The following is a 25,338-nucleotide window of genomic DNA, read 5'->3' on the forward strand; positions in this document are numbered from 1 at the left end:
AGTTGAGTGTTAGCAGGCTAACTAGAGAAAGAAAGCTAACTAATCGTGAGAGTGGAAGTGGAGCTAACGTTAAAGGAAAAGGCAACTGTCAAAACAGCAAAGGGAACAGAAATCTTAGTGAAGTGGTATTTCTGTTAGATGACTACATGAACAGATTTTTAGCTAGTTAATCAAAGACCGTGTTTGTCAGATGCCCGAGGAGCATTTTGGATACTACATCGATTGTCCCATTTCCAAACGGAAACCATTTCTGGACAGACAGTTCGTGCTAGCCAGCTAGCTAAGTGAATCATCCAGGAGACTTTTCATTGTCACCTAAAAACCCAAACTGAATGTTTTGTCTGTCATGAGTCCGGCCGGGTGCTCCCATGTGAACGGTTATAAGGTGGACAATTGGAAACAAAATCTTCGAGTCATATACCAATGCTTTGTTTGGAGTGGTACTGCTGAGACCAGGAGACGCAAGGTAAAAACACAGGAACTGCAACGTTAGCTTCAGAAACAAAAGTCAAATAATTTGAATGTGGCACATACAGACACAGAACTGGAGTGCAAATGATGTCCCACATGAAGCACAATCACTGAACGGTGTTTATCAAAACTACGGTCTTACTGAAACTACTCTTGCAGCAGCAATGTTGCTAGTACTAGGGTTAGCCAGCTAGGTTATCACCGGTAAGTTAGCTAGCAAGACTCTGCTTCGCGAACTGCGGAGACTTCATTGCAATTTTAGCTGCAACCCTTAATTTGTGTTTAGTAGCTAAAGCTTTTCAACCTTTTGTTGGGAGCCAGTCGGCAATGTTAGCTGAGCGCTGTTTAGTAGAAGCTGTATAGTAAGCTGGATGGCTAAAGTTGGGTTTGAGGAGAGTTGTGGCCATGGGCTAACATTACCTCACCAAATGGACCCATTGTGTCTCTCCACACGCACACACTGGGTCCACAGATTAGCGGTTCACTCCTAGGCATCCCAGGTCAGTGTTTTTTCTGCACTGGTCATTCACTCAGGAGTTTGGATGTTGAGGAGTCGGCTCATTACTTTATTGCCCATTTCTTTTTTAGCTCATCCCAAACCTGCTCGGCCTACACAGCTCCGAATAGCTCTCTTCAGTGTGAAGTCATCACTGGACTGTGTTGCAGTCTCTCTCACTTTCCCACCCTTTCTCTTCCTTTTTGTCAACTTAAACTTGTTTTTTATTGTTTTTGTGTCATGATGTTCATTTTGGAAAAAAAAACAAAAACTAGAAGCTTTATTTTCACTGTGGCTTAGCAACAATTTGTAGGTTGCTTGATTGTTGTCACAAGAAATCCATGCCTCTCTTATGAATGTCACACATCTTTATGTCGTTGTGCTAAAATAGGTGCGTCAGAGTGATGCAGGATGGACAGAGCTGGTGAGTTGATGCTTATTCCCTCCTCATCTTCACTGACATACTGTAGATAGTTCAGATGAGTAAGAGCTGGCTTGCTTTCTCTCCCCTTGCTCACCTACCTGTGTGCCTCAGTGCCTTTTCATTTAATGGACTGAATTTTAGATGTAAACCTATGTAGCGGAAGATTTCAGCCCCATCCTTGGATCTGCTGTGATACTGTTACAGCCAGTAAGACTACCTGGTGGGAGGGTGGACTGTGAACAGAGGAGCCAAAAGCATAATTCAGTTACACTGAGGGCTTATCAACCAAATAGCAAGTGGAAAATGACATGCTTTGGTTTGAGCATGGTGCTCACATTGTCTTATTTGATGCTTTTTGCACCCTGAAGTACATCAGAATTACCAAGTGCCAAGAACATCTGAAAATGTATGAGGCAGTCCGAAAAGGTTGTCAGACAGTGTAGTGGGTGACACTGCAGCAAGAGCAAATATTAATTTGTCTTGTTTTTTTATTCTCACACTCTATCTCACAGTAATGGGACCAACAGGAGCTCAGTTAGTCTGTCACGGGTACAACTTGTGGGGTGCTTTCTAATGCTCACTTCATAGTGATTCACAATGTTCTGCCCATCCTCCTAGGTGTGTTAAGCTGTTGTAAACCTGGTTTGTTGGTTACTTCTGGGAGAACTATTTCTGTATCAGTTTTGAAAGCCTCACTGTCTCAGCACCATCACTGCCAATCTCACACCGCTACCCTTGTTGCAAATATCATGTCCTCCATTCCCAGCAGCCACCACTTTTCAATTTTAGATTTACCCCTGACAAACACCTTTTTATGTTTCTGCCATGTCAAGAAAAACACAGTGACAACATGTGAGGGCTATGGTGAAATTTCTTTCTCCTGTTTTGCTACCGTGCCCTGTACTTGGTGGCACGCTGCATGAGTGCTCCGGGTTCCTCGAGGTTAGATGGCACTCAGAGACAGTTTTACATTTAATCCCTTTTAGATTGTACTGTCGTGAGAAGGTTTCTGTACACTTTAAAGTCATTGATAGTTTTAGGCTGGGTTGTACTTTTATGCTCTGTTTCCCTGCAGTCCATGTCAGTGCAGTTTTTTTTGTCTTAGAAATGAGCACCACCTACTTCCTCTCACATGTCACTGTGTCGCAATACACCTGTGGCCTTAGAATCTTGAGGTAATCTTACATAACTGACAATAGGCCTTACCAGGTCCCTGTCACTGAAAAACTGCGCTGGAATACTGCACTTTATCTAATAATGCCATTTTAGATATATAATTAATTTTATAGATATATTTTTGGCTGTAATGCAAGGGAAAAGGGCGAGGGCTGCGCATATTTTTCTCCTTTACCTATGCTTTGAAAGATTGTGAAAGTGGCCATGCTGTTGTGTTTCTGAATACAGCTGTGGACAAACTGAGTTGTTTTTAAAATCAGCATTTAGTGGTCAGTTTTGCTTATGAAAGCCATTCTTTTAGCTTTGCCTGTGAATTTTTTGTATACCAGCTGTCTAACGTCTGTTAAGGTGTGTACTTAGTGGTTCTGCTCTGCTCATCTGTACCCAGACAATGATAGTCCAGGTAACTGATACAGAGAAAAAGGAGACAACAGTGGCTCCCTGCTCCCTAATTGCCCTTCAGGATGTCTATATGGGAGTATGAGTTTGTGCCTCACACCCCCTTCACTCAGCCTCTTCACCACCTAACTAATCTGACATGCAGAGCGGGTGTTGTGCTGCTCCAGTGGTACACAGGCAGTGTATTCTCATGAGGTGAGGCAGTCTTGGTTTTTGTTCAGCTCTGAATTGTGATTTAGCTCACTAAGACTTATTTAGACGTATTTGAATAGGTTACTGCATATTTGTCCATCAGTAGTGCATTAACAGACAAACAGGGAAAACACTGTAGTAAAGAGGCACCTTCGGCATAGAGGGGTTGAAAGAAATTGTCATTCAATGACGAAGGATAGAAGAGATGCGTTTCATTAGCCAGTTCCTTTTATCCTGAATTGCCGTTTTTCACCTTCTCTTGTTTTCCTCGCGTCTTTCTCTCCCTTTTTGTTGTCTGTCCTCAGCAGCCTCCCTGCAAGCTGTCATCCTCTCTACCTCAAGCTAAAATCAATTCCCAGGCGATGTGCAATAACATTGGTGGAAAATCTGTCACCTGCTCTGCATGCACAGACTAAAACCCACATGGGTAAAAAATGGCTGAATGAATGCCATAGTTACGAATTACCAGAGATGATACTGTGGCCCAATTTGGCTTGGGATCGCTTATCTTTTATTCAGAGACATTAGGATAGTTATCTTTTTGCCAGGTTAGTCCTTGATGAAATGCCCCATGAAATGCACACTAGTGTCAACCACAAATTATTGGTTTAACTTGTTAAAATTGTTATTGTTGTGGTTTCGTTCTGGTCTTTTGGGTAAACATATCTTAATTGTCTTCTGTGCACAACCACTAATTATACCTAAATCATTCTATAATTGTATATGACACAAATGCTCTACGGAGAAAACAATTAAATGCAAATTGAGCAGTGTATTAAAGATGTCCCACTAAGGGAGATGGCAAGCATGAACAAGTATGCAATAGTGTTTTCCCTTCGGTGTTAATGGGCATTAGATCCAGACTAATAACTCATTTTCTATTTTTCTTTTGAGCTTCAATGCTTCATTATATTCTGTACTGGTCAAGGTGTGCCACATGTCGAGGGCTGTCAGTTAGCAGACAGATTCTGATTGGCCATGCCACGTAGCCAGACGGGCTACACCCATATAAACTGCCAGTTTGTGTCATGTCAAAAATCAGCTCCATGTCAGTGGAGGAACTATTGTTCTGATCTACTTCCCCTTGTAGCTTCCTGAATCGTTACTTTGACTCCTGTCTCTAAATGTATTATTACAGTGCAGTGATATTTACGGAGTTCAGTGAATTATTGTTTGAGTACGGCATGTGAGCCTTAGTTTGCTTTTGTCTGAACAGATTTCTGATGTTTCCCCTCTTAATTGAGATTCATGTTCCACCAGATTGCCAATTGCCATTTAAGCAGATTTGCACAGAAGGATGTCGCCACAGCTCATAGATAGAAACCTGCTCTTGCTTTTAACAGTTGAATTCATTCCTCTTTAGACCCCGACTTCAGTCATATTCATAATTTATATTTTGTGAATGGCTGTGGTGGTTGAGGGATGTTGTAAATATTCATGACGGTCATGGTTATTTATTTTGTGTGCTGCTCCATCCAGCAGTATGGACTCGATTTATCATTTGTAAGAGAAGGTTCTGTGTCTAGTAAAACACTGCTACCATGAAGGAATCTGCCATGCAGTTAAACCAGAGCTATTATCTTAGGATGAGTGGAAATTGGATGAGATGAAAGCAGTGGGTGGGTGGGGTTGGTAGAATTTTACAGCCATAACTGCTTTGAAGAATTTGCTGTCACTTTGAATAAAGGGGTAAGGGTCGTGATTAGAGAGCTGACTGAACTCAACTTTTTTTTTTATCTTCTAGTTTTGATAAATCATATAGGATCAGAGGAACAACAACCCTCCTTTCCCACAAGTTCAAACCCACTCTCTGCCTGTGATGAGAGAGGATGAGAGAGAAATCGTTTGCCAGATATTGTTGGGAATTTCAGAGGGAGGAAGATTTTCAAGGATGACACATACTTCCTTCTGTCACTCTTTTCTCCCATTTCACACACACACACACACACACACACACGCACGCAAACACACACGCACACGCGCGCACACACACAAACACACACACACACACTGCACCGAGGCACAGCCCATCCCGGAGAGTGCCTGATTCCTGTGCTGGGAGCAGATCTCTTTGTCAGATCAGTCTCCATCACATCACAGGCCTGCTCCCTGACTCATCAGCATACGTTTGTAGCATCGGGATCTATTCCTCCAGCCTCTTCATAGGCCTCATCCGTTCCTCTTCTGCGCTCACTCCTACGCTTCTTCCTCCTTTTGCTTGCTTTTGCTTTTTTTTCTATTTGCAAACCTAGTTCAGCCCATGATTCTTGTTACAGTTTGATTATGCCATCAAATTTCTGCAAAAATTGCGTGTATTGTTTATCTTTTGGTAATTTGTAATAGTGCAGTTGTTACAATTTTGAAATTACACAAACCATTCACTGCATTGTTAAAATGACACATCTCCTATTCATAGAGGTTTGCATCTAAATTCTTGGATCCTGTGAAATGTATAGCCAAGTTTGTAATCCTCTCATATTCCCTTCTTCTTTTTCCTCATACCACCGCTTCATAGCCAACTCTCTCTTTGGTGATGTCAGATGTTGGTTTCTGGCTCTCATCCAGGCCTATTTCTTCCATGTCTGTGTGCTTTTTGTCACTCCCAGATCTTGTCTAATGTGGCTTTTGGTCTGTCAGTCACCATGGCTGTGGCTCAGTGACTCAGACTAAACAAATGGCACAAGGTCTGCAACCTCCTCCCAGAGTAATCTGGGGCTTTGTGTGTCACCTTGTGGTGTCCCTTTCACATGCTATTGTCTCCCAGTTTCTGACTATACTGGATGTGTTGTGCCTCAGTGCCTTCCATCCTTGCCATGTATTTCTGATCGGAGATGCTAAAGGAGAGGAAAAGCTTTGGTACAGCAGTTTCTTTGCCCAATCTTCCACTAGGGAGCAATCCTGGTCAAGTATATGCAACGTTGGCACAGGAATTTGCATGGGATGCTGCAGGAGGCTGTTAATTAGCAGTGTTAAACTTTTCCTTCAGAGAAGCAATGTAGAGAAGACTCAAGAAAATCAGGCTGGCATGTTAATCTATAAAGTGGCATCTGTTTTATTTTTGGGGGAGGTTACTAAAGCCTAATACAGTATGTGCAAGGACGATGTAAGCGCTTAAAACCTGGTAACGGTTAAAATGTGTACGAGTGAGGACAAGCATGACTTTGCGTTTTGAATATGCTCATCTCTGTGTAAGCTGCATCCAGCTCTAATCTCAGCCCCTCCTCCTCAGACAAGTTCTCTTTTTTGACTGAGTCCCTCTTCCATCTCTCCCTCCCTCCCACTGACCATTTCTCCTCGTTGCCATCCCTTCACCCAGAGATAGTGCTTCTCATTTGACCGTCCAAAAGCGTCTGGAAAGACACCACGGCTACAAAGCATGCTGGTCATGGCCTGAGCTAGCCAATGAGGCTGCTGTCCAGCCCTCCCTTAGTACCACCATCTGACTAATGAGCTGTCAATCACTCTCCAGGGGCCGACCAAGCCCAAAACCAAGAGGTAATCAATCTCTTGGAGTGTGGACACTCAATTATTCCCTATTGTTAAAACCTTGAATCAATGTGACTGCTTTTCTTTGGGCTAGACATTAGGGCTGAATAATTAATCAAAATATTTTTGAAAGCACAATATGGTCAAGTGCAATATTCAAACCGGAGGGCCTGGAATTTTTTTGATAAAGGTAAAATGTGTCACACCATACTGTTATAAATGAAGCATCTGAGTTACAGAGATGCCCCGGCCTACTAATCATATTCTTGACATATACGGGAACATGCTTGTTTGATACAGACCCCAGAAAATCACATCATCATTATTTTTATATGTCTTCAGTGAAAATGACATTTTAAAATTCCCATTAAAATTGTGATTCGTATCAATGATTTTCTGGATATATTTGAGCCCTAATAGGCATTTTGTCTAGAGATGGTTCTCTGTTGCTGTCAAAAAAGGGGAAAATTGTAGCATTAGACTCTTGGAACATAATTTATTACTTAGGTCTGCCCACTTTTTACAGACTTTTGCACTAATAGCCCCACTGTGCCTCTATTCTGTAAGTACTGCTTATAGGTTTTCCTTGGGGTAATGTTCTAGGCTTTGTGGACCCTGATTGGTGCCATGGGGGAAAAAAAGTAATCAACATATGATCTGATGAGATTTGAGTCCAAGGGGAGTCTCCAGTCAGAGGCCGTGTGCTGTGGGTGTCAGTCACATGCACAGTCCTCCTTCTGTGTGTGTGTGTGTGTGTGTGTGTGTGTGTGTGTGTGTGTGTGTGTGTGTGTGTGTGTGTGTGTGTGTGTGTGTGTGTGTCTGTGTGTGTGTTCTTTTGGTGGAGCGGCGTGGCTGTGGGCATCTGGTATCTGCAAGGTTTGACAAATGATCACACAGCCTTTTGTTTAGCTTGTTTAGCTAGACTGTTAACCATCTGTGCAGACAGTCACAACAAAACACACAATCTATCTGCACAATCTGTCCTCTTGCTGTACATTTTTGTCAATGTTATTTGAATTTTTTTTTTTTTTTTTTTGTGGCTTTGGTCAATCCAGATCCTGCTGCATTGGATAGATGTTGGCTTGGTGCTGTTGTGTGATGGGGCTTTCTGCAGTGATTCATAAGTACTCTTTGATGCAGTACAGCTGGTTTCTAAGCATGTGTGTATTCCACTAGACCCTCTCTGAAATGTGTACATAGACTCAGGTAGCCAGCCTCGGAACAATTGATAATTTTTCCAAATGATAAAGCGAACTGTAGCATAAACCAGCATTTTTACCGTACTTTTGTGAGTGGAAACTATTCTGCCGCCTCTTCTTTTTTCCCTTACACCCACTGATATCTGGAAGTCAGGAAACAAGCACAGCCTAACTCTCCCTAATTGAGCGATCATAATCACATCCACACATGCACGCCTATGTAGAGCCATCACATGTGATGCAAAACGCTTTATCATAGCAACCTACACAACTTGAGCAAACCCCCTTACAAGAAGCTACACTCCACGGGGCTCAGGGTTTAGCTATAATGTCCTTACAGTGTTGCGTGACAGTATGAGGCCAAACTACACATAACTCAGATTCATTTGGATGAGGTGGGAATACATTCTCACAAAAAGACCACACAGCATGTCGTTGTCAACAGAGGTTACAATGAGCTGATGGAGGATGGAAGTGAAAAGGGAATAGAGTGAGATTTATATTGTGTGCATGTGTGTCTCCGGGGCTTTTTATTTGGACTGCATACTGCAGGCTAGGCATTGTCATGTGAAGATAGTGGGGATGTGGGTTTCGGGGGGTGGGGGTAACAACATCATCCTGCCAAAGCACTGACAGGCTGCAGCCCCACGGGGTCAGTAGGAAGCACGGTTCTGGCTCATCCCCATCAGTCTCCTTCCCCAGCCCCCCTTGGCATGTTCATATTAAATATAGAATCAGAAAGGACTGTATGTATGTGTGTTTGAGCATCCAAAGCAAATGTCTAACAATGTTCATGTATGTATATATGCTTGTGGAGGGATTATTCATGTTTTTGTATGCATATTTATAGTTTGCAGTACGCATGTCAGCCATTGTTAATTTTGTTGGTGTATAAGTATGTGTGTGTTTAGAGGCATGCACAGGCTTATGAGTGTGAGGCAGCATGGTGAGTCACTGCTCTCATATAGCCATGCTCTCTGCTCTGTATTGACTCCCCCTCCCATCCCCTCCTCTCCTCCCCTCCCATCCCCTCCCTGGTCTGTTCTTTGCAGCAGCAGGAGCGTGCTCAGTAGAGCCAGACCTTTGTCCACATCATAATCATCGTCGTCATTCTCTCTCCTCCTCAGTTGCAGCTCATCACATTACTGGCTCCGTTTGAATGTATGAATGCATTAACCTAAATGCTGAAGGAAGAATAATGCAGCCAGATTGAAAGAATGCAGGAGGGGAAGCTGGGTGTGAGGCATGGCTGTTGCTTCATTTAGTTTTATATGTTTTCAGCTAGATCTAAAACACTGGAGAATTCATAGTTTCTCCACCTGGGTCATTGTTAGTTGACAGCCACACACAGCCCCACAAAGCATGTAATGCTATCTTATGTTCACGTTAAAGATATATTGCGGATCTATTCATCCAGCTAATGCCTTTCTGCATCTGTTCTTCCATCAATCACCAGCTTTCTACACTAGTGGGTCATACCTCTTGGACATGGAGCCCAGCCTAACTGGCCTCAAAGAACCCATCCCAGATGGGAGATGCAGTCTTGCGCAGCACGAACGTGAGCTTGCTACCTGTCCGACACTTGTTCCAGTCATCTGAGCCAGCGGCTGATCAATAGCTGATCTAATAGAACATTAAAAGCCCTGGGTGCACAGAGATGCAAGACTGCTGACACTGAGGAATAGACAGCCTGTGAACTGTGGGTGCTGGAGCTGAGATAGATTTTCTGCCCACTAAAGGGGTGTTAAGGCAGGAGGAGGAGGGGGGTGAGGAAGAGGGCAAGGCGTGGCATTGGCAGGGTTTCTTGTTTTTGAATTGGAGTCCTGGTGCAATGAAGGAGAGGGGGGGGATTAATGGCATCACTGCTTAGATAGGACAGGCTTAGAGAGGCAACAAAAAAAACATACATTTAGGATTTCATATGTACTCAGCTGTGTTTCCACACAGTGTGTTCTGTCTTTGCACAGTTTACTTCATTCAAACTAAAAACACAAGTCCTGCTTCACTCTTTCCCTTTTTAACTTTGTGCTGTTCTTTTCTCTTTGGATGCCAGTGACATAAGCTCTGCCTTTAAAACTTTAAAGAGTCTGCTGTAGATGTCAGTCTTGATCTTGGTTTTATAGTCAGTCAACACTTTGTTTCTTCACTCTATCCATCACTCAACATTTGTCCCACCTAGGAAAAAGTCCCCTCCCTTCTTTGGTACTGCTACTCCTCTTATTCAAAGCTGCCTGGCTAACAGACCAATTTGAATGAAAACAGAGCTTAGGGTCTGCGACCCTGAATATCCCCACCACTGCAATGTCATCACAATCTAGCCCATGCCCACTAATGCTCAGCCAAAACGCAGGCCTGGTGTTTCATGTAACACCCCTCCCTAGTGTACCATGATTTGAGCAAATGTACGAGTGAAGACTGAATCACTTCTGTCTGGGACTATTATTTCAGCTTTGCATCCACCTGCTCAATCAGAATTTCTGATCATTTCAGTCCACTCCCACAGTTTTGCCATTCCAGCTCTGCAGATTCAGGTCTCAACAACCTTCAAAATCTGTCTGACTTCTCCCATTAGGAAAACTAGACACATTTTAAGGAAATCCAAGTGCACTTTCTCATCTGTTTGTTAAACCACCTGTAGAAGGCATGTGCTTAAAATGAAGCCTAATAATAATTAAAAGTTTCCCATAGCATGAGATACCAGATGCTGTAATGTCAAGATTCAAAGCAGGTGTCTTGGTATTATTGTTCATATTTATAATATATATATTTAGAAAGAGAGTGATTGATATGCTTTTTCTCAAATTGGACACTTCAATCATTACACTAACATGTAGTACACTTCGAGCTATATTAGAGTATATATGGTAAATCTTTTGTTTGATAACTTTGAGTTGGTTCTTGAGGTAGCCACTAAGCTTCATAATAAAATAAAATGTTTTAGCCTTGGATGTTGAGGTTTTGAGTCATCCTGTGGGTTAAGTGTGATAAACACTGCTTTATTATTCCACGCAAACAGTATCGGTTTTAGTTGCGAAGTCATCCCATTACACAGACTGTTCTGTGTTATGCGTCATCCAGAGAGACGGAAGTGAAACTGATGGGCACAGCCTCTTTTATTTTTCTCTGGTGCAGCAAGCTTGAATTTTGTTCAGATGGTGTTGGGTTATACTATTGTATCGCTAGTTAAAAGATAGCAACAGGCAGACAATACTGAGCAGGGCTGTCGAGTTCATGTCCAGTAGCTTTAGCTATGTGGGAGTGTACCAGAAACCTAAAACTGGTAAACCTCTCTCGCCCATAGTCACTTTCTCATTTTGCATCTCTTCACCTTTGCTTCACACCTCCTTTCCTTCTGCCTTCTCTATATGAGTGGGCGACTCATTGCAGCAGGTCTGCACCCTGAAAGGCTTTGATTAGATCTGTTTCCTCTCTTTCCATCCCTTCTGTTATTCAATTTCTCCCTCTCAAGGCAGGCATGCTGACAACTTTCTGCTGCACATTCACTCATCTTACCAACAGAACTCTTCAGGCAAAGCAGTGTGTATTCACTGCTAAAAGAATTTGCATTTACTGATGTACTGTTTCTTTTTAATGACCCAAGTAGAATCAGGTGTATTGCTCATATTACCGTAACACATCTTCAGGTGCTTGTGCTGTGTATCACAGCCCCATCTTTTTTCACCAGCAGAGCAGCTGTTGAAGCTCTCTAATATTGTACTGTCATAAAACCAGGCAGCCATATACCCTGTATGTCTTTGTGGCCTACGCTGCTGTGTTCATTAGCTTGAGTGTTGTTGGATGCTTTTACACTGAAACCTGTTCGAGTGATTGGGGTTGTGTGTTACATTGCGAGAGCTTTTAGACGGCTGCAGTCTTCATAATGCAGTTATAAAGAATCAAACTCACACATGCGCCTGTGCTCACACACAGCATCTGTATCCCACGTGTTCCCAGAATTTATGACAAAGTTCAACATGCCCACACTTGTCTTTTCCCTCCCTTACTACGTTTGGCACTCATGCTAGACTAACCCTTCTCAGGGCTACCCTTAACCACATTTGTAAAGTTTATGTTCTGCGTAAGGTGGGGACCAGTGCTCCTGTGTGGCCCCTGCAGTGCTCTTTTTTTTTTTTTTTTTTTTTTTTTGCAGATTTGCTGAAGATGTCAGGCTTTCTGAAAAAAAAAAAAAATTTCCGGTCACCCCTGAGTGCTGTTGTCAAACCAATCGCGCAAACACCAGCCACTGCTAGTGTGGGCTTCCGACAGATCCTGCTCGCTGTCTTCAGTGTTGCCCGCCAAGCATTAAATCCCATCATGCCCTGCATGTGTTAGAGAGCGAAAGATTCAGTGTGGAAATATGTTGTTATTCAGCTGCATTGGATTTGTCAACAGGCCCAGAAGTCTTTAGCCTGTCTTCATATCAGATCTATTCAAGTACTGTATCCTTCAAAGTGTTTGTGTGACTGACTGGAAGATACAAATCTAACTCAGCTGGCAGGGACTTCCACTCTGTCTGCCTGTGCCACTCTACATTACAGCTCCGGGCTCTGTCCTGCTGCAGAGGATTTCTCTCACCATACTGACTTGTCTTCTTCTTTTTGTGCTCTCAATTCCTTTTTCTCCCCACCCCAATCCCTGGTCCTCCCTTGGGTCTTTCTCTCCAGGCCAAGTCGTGCATTTGTCACATGTGTGGCGCCCACCTGAACCGACTCCACTCTTGTCTCTACTGCGTCTTTTTCGGCTGTTTTACGAAGAAACACATCCACGAGCACGCAAAAAACAAGAGACATAATCTAGGTAAGCCATGCACCTACTCGTTAAAATTAAGTAATTGCCTTATTGTATTAAGACAATTGTTTATCTCACAGTAGAGCTATGAATGTATTGTCCCGCCTTATATCCAAGGCTCACTCGCATCACGTCAGTCTTCACATTCACATGCACCCCTGTGGTCCACTGCAGCATCGGCCATTACCAGTGAAGGATTACAGCATTACTTTGGGCAACTTCCTCCTCTGAGCAGACAAGGAGCTGAACCTCCCTCTAACCGCAGTGCATTACCATTCTGCTGGGAGCTCCTTAGCCAGTCAAATGTCATGGGTTTAAGCTACAACATTCGCCTTCATGCTGCAGCAAGGGAGGGGTAGATATTGCTAATCCACAGCTACCAGAGAGCCTTGCCTTAAACTCACATGCCAATTAAGCAAAATAAAACAATGGCATTAATGAGCAAGATTCTGATATTACCCTGACAAGGACATCTATATATGGGAACAGGGAAGACAGTGGGGTGGCTTGGTCCTTGTCTGAATGGCTTTAAGTGATGTAATGCATTTCAACAGTTTGGTTACACACACATACCCCAAGTGCACGGCTACAGTGTTAATTAGCTTTAAGCGTTCCACAGGAGCCTCTCTGACATTGGCACTCTGTTCCTCTCCACCTCTAATCAAATTAATCCAAACTCCCCTGTCTGCTAGACTGCTAGATAGCGAGCTCCCTTCTCAGGGCTCTTTTTACATCTTTTTCACCTCCTTTTCTCTAACAGCCTCCCTCTTCAGGACTCCTTTCCTATTTTCTTCTTGTCCTTTTTTTTTCTAGCTACCTCACTCTCTCATTCACTGGACCCCATTTACAGCCTCCTCTCCTTTTCTTCCACATTTTCATCCTCTCATTCTTTGCTCTCGTCCTTCACTCAAGTGAGCAAGATTTATGAATTCCTACCCGTGTTTTGTGCCGTACTCATACTCAATATCCTTTTACTCTCGCTGCCACTTGTGTCACTCTCATTTTTCTCTCAAACGGATTGCTGTTGTCCAGAGAGGAGCATCCTATTGAGAGCACAGTTAGCTAATGTGGCCATGCTTTGCCAGCAAAAAAACAAAGATGACATGAAAAGATGATCATGTTTTCCAAAGAAATTCATTTTTTTCCCTGCATTATGTATTTGTATTTTATCTCACACACCGCACACAGTCCTCGTCGAAATGAAGCGCATAATTCAGAGTATTTCCAGAAATAAATGCAAATGAACCAATTTTTTTATAAGCAGAATATTCCATGGACACAATTATTGGTACTCTTTTGATTAATTTAAATTTGTTCCTCAAACAAAATAAAAACCAACTAAGACCTGTGCTTAATTTTCAGTAGTCACATGAGCTGAATTATCCAGTGAACGATGGTTTTGCTACATAAAGAAGGGGTTGATTCTTTCCAATTTCTTTTTTCACAATGGCAAAGATAAGAGAGCTGTCTGAAAATATCAAAAATGCCTTTATCAAAAAACATAACAAATCCAAAGCTTACAAGGCAATTGCCAAAGATTGCAAGATGTCTAAAGAGCCTCAGGCCGTCCTTCAGCAATCTAGAGCTGTGGAGTGGGCGAAGGCCAAGAAATGGTAAATGGTAACTGGACTGCACCTATATAGTGCAAGCGTCTTATCGACCGCTCAAAAGCGCTTTACACTACAAGCTACATTCATCCATTAATACAGCGCTTTTTCTATCCATACAGCACTTTTCTATCACATATACACGCTCTCACAACAATGATACAATGGGACACTTGGGTTTACAGACTCGTGGAGCCGAGGATCGAACCATCATCAACCCGCTCTGCCTCCTGAACCACAGCTATCCCAGTTCAGTGTTACACTGATGCCCTAAATAGAAAAACACCTTTATCTAAAGAAAAGGCACAAAATGGCAAGACTGTTTGTAAAAAACTTTCCTAGAGAAGCTACAGTCTCTATGGGAAAATGTTCTCTGGACAAAAGCTCTTTGGAAATGCAGTGCATCAGTTTGTTGGTGACAACCTGAAGCATGTAAGGAAAAGAACCAACTACCTACAAGAAAAAACAAGGTAGAGGTTCTATCATGCTGTGGTGCTGATTTGCTCCCCCTGCTACTGGAGGCACTGCATGTATCAAAGGAATACAAAAAAAAATCTGAAGATTATCAAGGCATTTTCAGGGCGAAATGTGTTACCCAGTGTGTAAAAACTGGGTTTGAAGCGAAGGTCTTCGGTCTTTTAGCAGGACAAATGACCTTAAGCATTCGTCCAGCAGCACAAAAGAATGGCTGAAAAGGAAAAGATGAGCTGTTTTAAACTGGCGAGCAATGAGTCCTGACCTAAATCTCATTGAAAACCTTTGGAGGGAGCTGTAATCTGGTTTTGCAAGAAGGACTACAAGACTACAAGAAACTACAAGAAACGTTAAGACGCTGTCATTGTTGCAACCAAATATTATTGAAGGGTACCAATAAAAAAAAGTGTCCGGGGTACATTTTGTCATTGTATTATTTCACTATAATGCAAGTTTTTTGTTTTTTTTTTTTTTTCTTCAGTAACCTTGGATATTTCATTAAAATAATGTGGGTATACAAAATTGGTTCATTTGCATTTACACACACACACACACACACACACACACACACACACACACACACACACACACACACCACACACCACACACTGAACAACTGTGACAACAACGTAACATACACCAGTCAGGTTTTCTACATGATGTGTTAGCTCACTTTGTCAGTGTGGGTAGCACCAAAAACAGAAAAAATGTCTGGTTAAGCTAAAAATAGGTTGTCACGGCAACAGAGCTGAAGTATTGTTGCCGTGGAGTTGGAGAATGGAAGAGGGTGGTGTGTTAGTTGAAAGCACAGGTGGGGGTGGGAGACAGATACACCTATTCCATCACTGCTTCCCTCACATCTCTTATTGTTGCTCAGTGCAGGCAATTGGATGCAAACATTATTGTGGTGAGTGAAAAATGCAGGTAGAGAAAGCACTTCACTGCCACCTCACTGCATCTATACAGCGCCAGAGAGTTTAAATGGGAAAATAAAACCCAATGTGTATGACTGTGCTGGGAAAAAAAATCTATTTGTAATTATGGTGCAATCTTTCTCCCTCTCTCTCCCTCCTTCCTGCTTCTAGCGATAGACTTATTATACGGCGGAATATATTGTTTTGTGTGTCAAGACTACATATACGACAAAGACATGGAGCAGATTGCCAAAGAGGAGCAGAGGAAAGCCTGGAAATTGCAAGGTACATCATTTTGTTTTCTGTCGGAGAACTTAATACAGCTTTTGAAACAAGGCCATCTGATGTCTCAGTGCCGTCACATTATTTGTCTGTGTTTGTATCCACAGGCATAGGAGAGAAATACACGACGTGGGAGCCGACCAAGAGGGAGCTAGAGTTATTACGACATAATCCAAAGCGGAGGAAAATCACTACAAACTGTACCATAGGTGGGCATTAGACTACAAATCTTCAGCGGTACAGTTTTTCATCCCCAGTTGTGTGTGCGCGTTTGTGTGTGCGTTATATACATGTGCACTGGGGATCAGTCATGCATTTAAGTGTGATACCCCGGACTAGGCAGTCCCACAGGCAGTGCATTGAGGGGGTAGAACACAGTGTTCCCTCTCTGATAGATGCACACCACAGCGGCCCTGAATTTGTCTGTGTGTCTCCACAGAGCTTGTTGTCTCTCTGTTGTATTTTGTCAGTCGTCTGTAGCTTTGATTTCTTCCTGGTATCTCCTTGTTTGTCCCTGATTTTGTTCATGTGTTTTTGCCGATTTCACCCTTCCCTCTGCCCACTGTCTCCTGCCATCCTTCACCCCTTTATATCTTCAAACAGCCTGGTTGGTAGCGAAGATTGGGCAGTAGACCGAGAACCACTCTGAAGTGTTTAAGCTCTCACTGAGCCCTCTCTTCCCAAACCAAACCTTGCTCAGTTGGATTAGACCCAAGTCCTCACTGTGTCTCACCTGTTCTACTGGCCGTCACTGGAAGGACTGTAGCTTTACTTTCTCACTCTAAATGAATCCATTCACAGCTTTGGGGTCTGCTCCAGGATACACACAGTTTTGCTGGCAGACCTGACCCAACACCATATTGTTAACTTTCCAGCCACACAAAAAAACAAAATCTGAAAGCACCAATGGCTTTTATGTCTTAACAATTACCCAGGTGTGTTTCCATATAAGACTGCAACAAACAATTATTTTTAGTGATTAAGCTGCCAATTGTAATTTTTTGATTAATTAATTCATAGTTTTGCTTGTGTCATTTATCATAAAATCTTTTTTTTTTTTTTTTAAATGTCCGTTGCAATTTCCTAAAGCCCGAGTTTACTATCACAGAATACAAAAAAGAGAGGCATATCCTCACAACTGAGGATGTGTAACTAGATAACTTTTGACATTTTTGCTCGATAAAAGACTTAAATGATTAATTGATCATCAAACTAGTTGCTGATTGATTTTCTGTCTATCTATATTAATTATATGTGTTATTCTTTTGGCAACTAATTCCAGAATTCTCTCTAAATTTGTTGATTTCTGATAAGCAAGCTGACTACAGATAAAAGTCAGAACAAAGAGAACAATCAGGTCTTTGGTGGTGATTCAGATTGCGTCCATTGCCAGCAGTATGAATCATAAGCGCTGTCAGGTTTAATCTTTTCCATGTTGTTCTCACTCTTCACTTCCTCTCTTCTTGTCCTGCAGGTTTACGAGGGTTAATAAACCTGGGCAACACATGTTTCATGAACTGTATTGTTCAGGCCCTAACACACACACCACTGCTGCGAGACTTCTTCCTCTCCGACAGACACAAGTGCGAGATGCAATCAAACTCCTGTCTGGTGTGTGAGATGTCGCAGCTCTTTCAGGAGGTATGATGCACAGTTTGCCTGTGTGAACTTGTTGTATAGGTTTTTTTTAATCCCTTAAAGAAAAGAAAAGAAAAGCATATGGTTTTGGTCAAAGTTGAGCTGTTTTTTTTTTTTTTTTTTTTTTTTTTAAATTTGTTTTTTTTTTTTTTTTTTTTTTTTTTTTTTTTAAACCATATAATACAGAATGTTCTTTCGCACTATAACCCACTGCAGAAGGCTGAGTCACTGTTGCGCTCTCTTATCGTGTCCAAAGAGGGAGGCAGAGAGGAGGGAAAAATCCTGCATGAAAGGAATGTACAGAGACACATACAAATGAATGAGCAGAATGCCATAATTACGCCTTTATTGAACCTGATCAGTCAGTGTGAATTATGTTGCATAGCCATTTATAGCCTTTTAATCTCAGTTCTGTGATGCAAAAGATTGGCTTTTTACATCTAAGAAATTCATCAGCCCTGGATGTTATGTAATGGCTGCCTAGTCTGCTCCCACACTGCCTCGCTTTTCCCTTACACCCTCTCACTTCCCAATATATATGAGCCTACAGATGGTGATGAGTTGAGTCACCCCACCCCCACCACCACCCCCCAAAACAACACACACACACACACACACACACACAGAGCCTTGCCCCGTCGCAGCTGGCTGAACTGTTCAGCTACATAACACGTAAAGAAGGTAATTGCTCACCTCCATCACCCAGGGAGGCAGTCATTGATTGAGTATTAAGCAGTGTCTGAGACAGAAAATTTAGGGTCACTCACAAGAAAAAATAATCAATACTTTTAACACTCATAGGCACACACACACTGTTATCACCCCCAACTCTTTCCACTTCACCTTGTCCCCAACTCTTTATTTTCGTTGCTTATTTCCAACTCATTGTCATCGAGAGCTGTCTTCTGACTCTGCAGACACAGACGCACACAGCTTTTTAGTTTTGAAGGTGGGAGGTGCTGCCCTCTTTGATCAGCCACTCTATCCTCTCTCTCTCTCTCTCTCACTCGCTCTCTCTCTCTCTCCCGTTTCCTCCTCGTCTTGTAGCGCATTCCGATTGTCAACCACCTTCAAACTGCTGAAAAGTCAGAGTCTGTAAGATTCAAAAGAGACGTCAGCGTGGCATGTTTTCCCCTCTCACAGCTCAATCAGACTTCAGAGGGAACTGTGGAGAATAAAGTGAGGTGTGCGCGACAGCTACGTGTTGAAAAATGAGAGCCATCTCTGGCATTAATGAGCTCTGGTTCGAACTTCATTGTAGCGTTTGCACCCCGCCAACTCCTGCACTCCGCTCAGCTCTGTTACTTTCTTACACACATCTCATGACCCTGACCTGGATTGTCACTCACTCCAATTCCCATGGCAACCTTTAGTTATCTGCAGTGCTGTACACATGGATCTTTTTGCACCTCACATCCCCTCTCTCCAAGGATGTGCTGTCGTTAGAGCTGGAGCTGTTAGGTGACGTGGTGAAATTCATTCCTATGTAACACAGCCTTTAGAAATGAGCCGTTAAAAGAGTCAGATAATCACCTTGACTGACAGAACATTTGTGTTCTGGCTCAGCGATGAATTATAGATGATGCAATGTGGCTGTAATATGGAAAAAGAGGTGCTAAAATATAATGCTCCCAGTAACAACGTGGAAAAATAGGGCTAACCACCTCCCCTTCATCCCCACCACCTCTCCCATCTTTCTTCCCTGCTCTCAGTTCTACTCGGGCCACCGTTCGCCCCACATTCCCTTCCGGCTGCTGCACCTGGTGTGGACACACGCACGTCACCTCGCAGGCTACGAGCAGCAAGACGCCCACGAATTCCTCATCGCAGCGCTGGACGTACTACACAGGCACTGCAAAGGGGACACCATCAGTAAGACTCACTTAATTCTATGTAATCAATCATAGTATTATCCTCATTGTTTATACGTATGAAGTTGTCCTTGGATGCATTGAGTTTGAAGGGTGTATTCTAGTTTCTTTTTTGGCATGTGCATTCTTGAATGTTTTCTGTCAGGCCAGGATTACAGCTTGTTCAACTTTGACTGAAAGGAAAAACATAAAAAAAAAAGTTGAGAGATTGAGAAGAGTGTGTCTGGGACTGTGCCACCTACTGTCTCTGATGCCGCATGTGAAGTTGTACCTTAGATCTACCCACAGAGCACAGTGCCTTACTTCACTGGAAACATAGTGAAGGAGACTGACAGTGGAGTGTACCAAGGGGACGGTGAGCATGCGAGCAGTATGAGTGTGATGTCAACAGGCCCTGCTGCAGTGCAATGACAGGCTGACTTGCCCGCAGACCCTGCAGTAAGGCGTGCTCTGATTGGCTATAGAGGACTCAGAGTTGTGAGGTGGAGTGCAGAGTGCATAGAGGCTCTGCTACAGGGGAATGGTAAAGTGAGAAAGAGGGCCAGACGCAGTCCTTTAGAGTTGCTAACAAAGTTGTTACGGTTGTCTGTGTGTGTTTGTGTGCTAATACTTTTCTGCTCTCTGTGGTCCGCAGGAGACGACAATGGGAAGAAGGCCAACAATCCAAACCACTGTAACTGCATCATTGACCAAATCTTTACTGGTGGCCTGCAATCAGATGTTACTTGTCAAGTTTGCCAGTAAGTTTAAGCATCAGTCTGGTTGTTGTTTTTTGTGGTTTCCAAAAGGATTGTAATAAAGTCCCACCTGGGATGTTTGATGCCCATTCATCTTAGTAGGACATCACATCCCCACCTATACGCCTCATCCCTCTTCTCCTACATTTACTCATTCATCTATCATCCATCATACATCTATCCTCTGATGCTATAGTGGCCTCTCACCGCAGGGCTGATCAATGTGGACATAACCAGTGGTCCCAGAGTGAGTGAACCACTGGTTGTGTCCTCTCCACTGCTCTTATTTAAAGGCCCAGTCCCTATGGAGCTGCTGTAAGAGGGGCTGTCTAGACAGCATCAAACCCAGGCGTTGCCTGCCTGCCCCCTAGAGCTGTCCTGTCACATTAGCACTAGCACGCTGCACTGAACTGCAAAGCACCTTGCACGGACTAGCAGGCAAGCTGAGCCCAGCTCAATGCAACGTTGCCTGCCTCCAAAGTGAGAAGAGAGACTGCTGATGTGGAGCTAGTGATGGTATCCTGTGTACCATGCCATAAATTGAACCCCTTCACAATCATTAAATAAATGTCATGTTGACTACCTATTACTAATGGGTAAGGCTTTAAGAAGCAACAGAAAATGCATCCCCCAAGGCAAAAAACAAAAATGGTGCCATATCGGTGCCATATTACTGCAGGGCTGCTCTCTTACCATCACAAATGCGTAACCACTTGCCGTAACAGCCACCTGCAGGTACTACTGGGTATTACAGCACCATGACTCATCTGATTAACAGTAATAATGTGCGACAGCCCATCCCCCGTGTGTATATATTTATGTGTACTGCATGCATTCTACACTGGAAGCCTCCATTTTCCCTGGGCTGCAGTCCATCACAGTCATTGGACTGCAATAATACAAATTCCTTATGTAAAGCCAATTTACTTTGATGTAACACTTCATTGAATTGCAAATGGGCCTGGAAGAACAGTGTGGATATTATGCACATGCACACACTCAATCTCCCAGCCGGCTTAAACAAAAACATGATCAGAATCTCTAAAGGCTGTATGAATTTAAGCGTTTGTGTTACCATCTATGTCATCATCCTTTCATCATGACCTGTAATTGGTGACACACAAACCTACACCAACCCTACACACAACCACACACCATTTATTAAACATCATAATTGCACTCCCTTTTCTTTTCTCTAGTGGTGTTTCCACGACGATAGATCCATTCTGGGACATCAGTCTGGACCTGCCTGGTTCATCCACGCCTTTCTGGCCCCTCAGCCCAGGAGGGGATGGCAGCACAGTCAATGGAGAGAGCCACCTGTCAGGGTCCACCACGCTCACAGACTGCCTACGCAGGTACACCCTTACTCTCAGCTGACACCAGACACATTGTCTTTTGTCCTGCCTTCATCTAATCTAACTACACGGATTTCCCCACCATCTAGACTTTGGTGTATTTGATAGCACTAAATCAATGGCGCTGTGTTCATGCACATTAACACTGAAAGTGTTAAACGTTGTTAGAAATCAATCATGTTCATATCGTTTTGAAAGTATTGCCACTTTCTACCTTTTTTTCCTCCTCAGCAGGCTTATTTTCCTGCATCCCTTCCTCTGCCTCTCCAAATTCATGTGTCTCAAATGTCTCCACTTGTAGTCAAATAAATTTCATTCATCCCTCCACTTGTACAAGGGGTCACATGCTGTCTGCTCATGCACAACAACCCTGATCTCATCTTCTCCCATCACCACATTGGCAGAGCAGGTGTGACCCCTCATATCTCCTCCACTACCTCTTCTTTCTTGTAATTTCTTTTCCTCCTCTCCTTATCTTATTTCGTTCCCTCCCCTCTCCACCTAATTCCTTTTCCCCCGTGCCCTCTCTACCTCTCGTATTTGTCTCACCCCCCCTTCGCCTCCTTTCCTTCTGACTTTTTCTTTTTTTTTTTTTTTTTTTTTTTACTGCAGCTACTCACACACCCCTAGTTGCTGCAGCAAGTCTCTTAAAGGTACAGAACTGGTTGGTGCTGTTGCCGTGGTGATAGAGGCGTTGGCAATACCAGCAGGGCTCTGGGTTGGATGCACTGCCATACAGAGTAGCTGCACCAAAACTCACCAGGCACACTCCATGTTAGGACCCTCAGATATCTTCCCATTAACTTCAAGCCAGAGCTCTATAATTAAACAGGTGTGGCAGGGTGCAAATATTAAGGGCACCTGTGACATGACAAAAAAAAAAAATCACACAAACTATAACAGCTTTCTTCCGCTTTCTCCCAGTTTTCACTTCCTCTTTCTTTCTCTACCCACATGTTCTCTGCTCATACACATCCTCTCCTCTTCTCTTTTTATTCCAATCCTCTCTCGGCAGGTTTACGCGGCCCGAGCATCTAGGAAGCAGTGCCAAAATCAAGTGCGGCGGTTGCCATAGTTACCAGGAATCCACCAAACAGCTGACAATGAAGAAGCTCCCCATCGTAGCATGTTTCCATCTCAAAGTGAGTCAGCCATTGACAACGTGCTGCCAATTATCACTTGTTACATTGTCTGTCACCGTCTGACAATTTGATTATTTAAGGGTAGATTGAGTTTTTATCCCTCGCACATCTAATTTTGTCAGTCATCACTCAAAAATAGCAGATACAGCAGTGGTAAAGGATGTGTTGTGTATTATGTCTTATGTTATCTTCCACATTAAGGCACTTTTATATAATTTTTTTTAACTTGTATCCTGTTTAACACTGATGTTCATATGTAATATGTAAATATTTTTTATATGTAAATATTTTTTGTATGCAGTAATATATGATACATTTTGCCCTGTGTGTATGCAGCCTTACATCTGATGGAGGCAAAGTTCAGATTTTGCAGTGACTTAGCTGTCTGGTACATTGCTTGTGCGTAGGTGTGTTCATAATGTGATTCAGTTGTTGGTGCATTACCTCCTACTGTGTAGTCCTTTCACACAGTGTCCCAGGACACCTATGATTTTAATGACTTGTACAGTCCAACACTGTCCATGTTTTATTTATCATATAGTATTGGAGGCCTATAATATATTTATGATATTCATAGGAGCAGCCTGCAAGAAGATAGTCTTAAATCAATCCAAGCCTGTTATTGTCTTGTTACGAATGCGTAAATGTGTGACAGCCAGGGTGGAAAACATGCATTTCCATCTTTACCTAGATGTGTTGTATTTTGTATGTTGTAATGCTGATGCCTGTTCTTTCTAAATATATTTCTTCTCCCTTTCCCCAACCCCCACTCTCTCTTACCATTTTTCTGCCCCTTCCCCCCTCTCCTCTCTCCTGTCCTCGCATCCTCCGTCTCTGGCCATCTCCAGCGGTTTGAGCACTCTGCTAAACTGCGGAGGAAGATCACTACATACGTTTCCTTCCCTCTAGAGTTGGACATGACGCCTTTCATGGCATCCAGGTGAGACTCCCATTGAAGTCGTAGTGTTCTTTTTCCCTGTCAAACAGCCCCTCAGCTTCGCTACCCATATATTAAATGTTGTAATGCTAGCTTGACCACCAGTTCAGAAAACACAGATTTGACTAAATATTACACAGCAGCTCTCCAATTTACTTATGTTTATAAATGTACTTTTAATATACTATACATAGTGTGTACTTGCAGTGGTTGTGCACATCTGCATGTATGCCAACACAGCTTTATTAAGTGCTCCCTATAAAAATATATTAGTGTCAGTAGAGCATGCAGCAGCAGTCTTGCCCCACCCCTGGCTGTAGCATCCATTCAGTGTTCAGAGACAGAAGAATCATTAGTGGTACAGGCAGGGAAGATATCTGCTTTCATAGATAGGATAATCCTGCCACCTAGTGGATTTATGTGCAAGTGTAGCATGTTTACACATACATGCATTAAAAATGTCTTTGTCTTTTCTCCTGTCACCTGCAGTAAAGAGAGCAGAATGAATGGGCAGTATCAACAAACGGTTGATGTATTAAACAACGACAATAAGTGAGTACCTTGGTAAACATATATTACAGGAAAGTGATTTATTAACACTGTCGTCAGCAGTTACACTGCAGCACTGTCATCACAGGAGAAATTTCTACTGTAGCACAGCAGCACATGCTAATGACCTGAGGCATCCGGCTGTGACTTCCCCAAATTAAATAGTTTGAAGCCTATTAAAAGCTGCTTAGTTTTCTTCATCCATGGCAGTTACAATAGCTTTCATTTTCCAGGACATTTGCTGGGAATTTACTGTCTTAAAACAGGTTGCTTGTGTTAAAGACAAGAGGCCGAATGCAAGGTGCTCTTTAACGTGTGAAAAATGTCCTGAAAGAGCAACCGTGTGTGGTTTTAGACAAATGAAAGCAGCTATATATGAGGAGGATAATGGGGCTTTATTAGATACTTGTGTCAAAGTGGAACCAGACAAGAAAACAAAACCAAGGATGTTGAACCAGCTCGTCAGGGCTCTTTATTTTCCTATATTTTCAGGTATTCCTTGTTTGCGGTGGTCAACCACCAAGGCACATTAGAGAGTGGCCACTACACCAGCTTCATCCGCCAGCACAAAGACCAGTGGTTCAAATGTGATGATGCCATAATCACCAAGGCCAGCATTAAGGATGTACTCGATAGTGAAGGGTAAGAATGGAAAGGGACATGCACAATACTGCAAGTATACAGTATGAAACTTGAACTGAATGTTTCTCTTTTTCCTTTAGGTATCTCTTATTCTACCATAAACAGTTCCTCGAGTATGAGTAGTCTTTGTGACCACTGACCACGAAGAACCACTGCTTCTAAATGCGAGAGCCAAGGGACTGGAGACAGGATGAAACACAAACACACAAACCTACCTGAAACTCTTTGACTACCAGTCTGCGCCTCCAGCTCTGGAGGACATAAACAAAAAAGACGTGTGAAATCATGCAACCTTTCAAAAGAAAAAAAAAAAAAAAAAACAAGCACTGAGCTACTTCTTGGCATCTACTTGACAAAACTGAATGAAGAGGAGAGAAGGAGGAAGAGTCGGGCGTCGTCAGTTCCAGGCTTAGGCAGAGGGAAGAGGCCCCACACCCCTCACTCTCTCTCCCTCCTTTCCCTTCCTGCTGCAGGGGCAGAGTCTGAGCGAGACTGACTGTCATGTTGATTGGGCACATCTGGATTTTTCTTACAGTATTCTGAACCCCTATACCCA

At 43.0% G+C, this 25,338-nt stretch overlaps 1 protein-coding gene across 2 annotated transcripts; it reads left to right on the forward strand.

Annotated features, from left to right (window-relative positions):
- Window positions 1-25,257, forward strand: LOC111657712 (ubiquitin carboxyl-terminal hydrolase 22-like). Of its 2 annotated transcripts, XM_023410004.2 has the most exons (14): window positions 1-466; window positions 1,359-1,391; window positions 12,508-12,640; window positions 15,798-15,911; window positions 16,016-16,117; window positions 17,383-17,549; window positions 19,259-19,418; window positions 20,052-20,157; window positions 21,354-21,512; window positions 22,528-22,654; window positions 23,503-23,594; window positions 24,081-24,143; window positions 24,633-24,782; window positions 24,863-25,257. In XM_023410004.2, the coding sequence occupies exons 1-14, from the start codon at window positions 347-349 to the stop codon at window positions 24,903-24,905; spliced, it is 1,569 nt and encodes a 522-aa protein (XP_023265772.1). In that variant the 5' UTR covers window positions 1-346; the 3' UTR covers window positions 24,906-25,257. The 2 variants fall into 2 exon arrangements, with proteins under 2 accessions (XP_023265772.1, XP_023265773.1); XM_023410005.2 differs by lacking the exon at window positions 1,359-1,391 and having other exon boundaries at window positions 2-466.
- Window positions 25,258-25,338: the final 81 nt, after the last annotated feature.

The sequence above is a fragment of the Seriola lalandi genome, unplaced genomic scaffold, assembly GCF_002814215.2.
Source record: "Seriola lalandi dorsalis isolate HSWRI2012SDOR001 ecotype SW California unplaced genomic scaffold, Sedor1 jcf7180002054412, whole genome shotgun sequence".
NCBI classification, from domain to species: domain Eukaryota; kingdom Metazoa; phylum Chordata; class Actinopteri; order Carangiformes; family Carangidae; genus Seriola; species Seriola lalandi.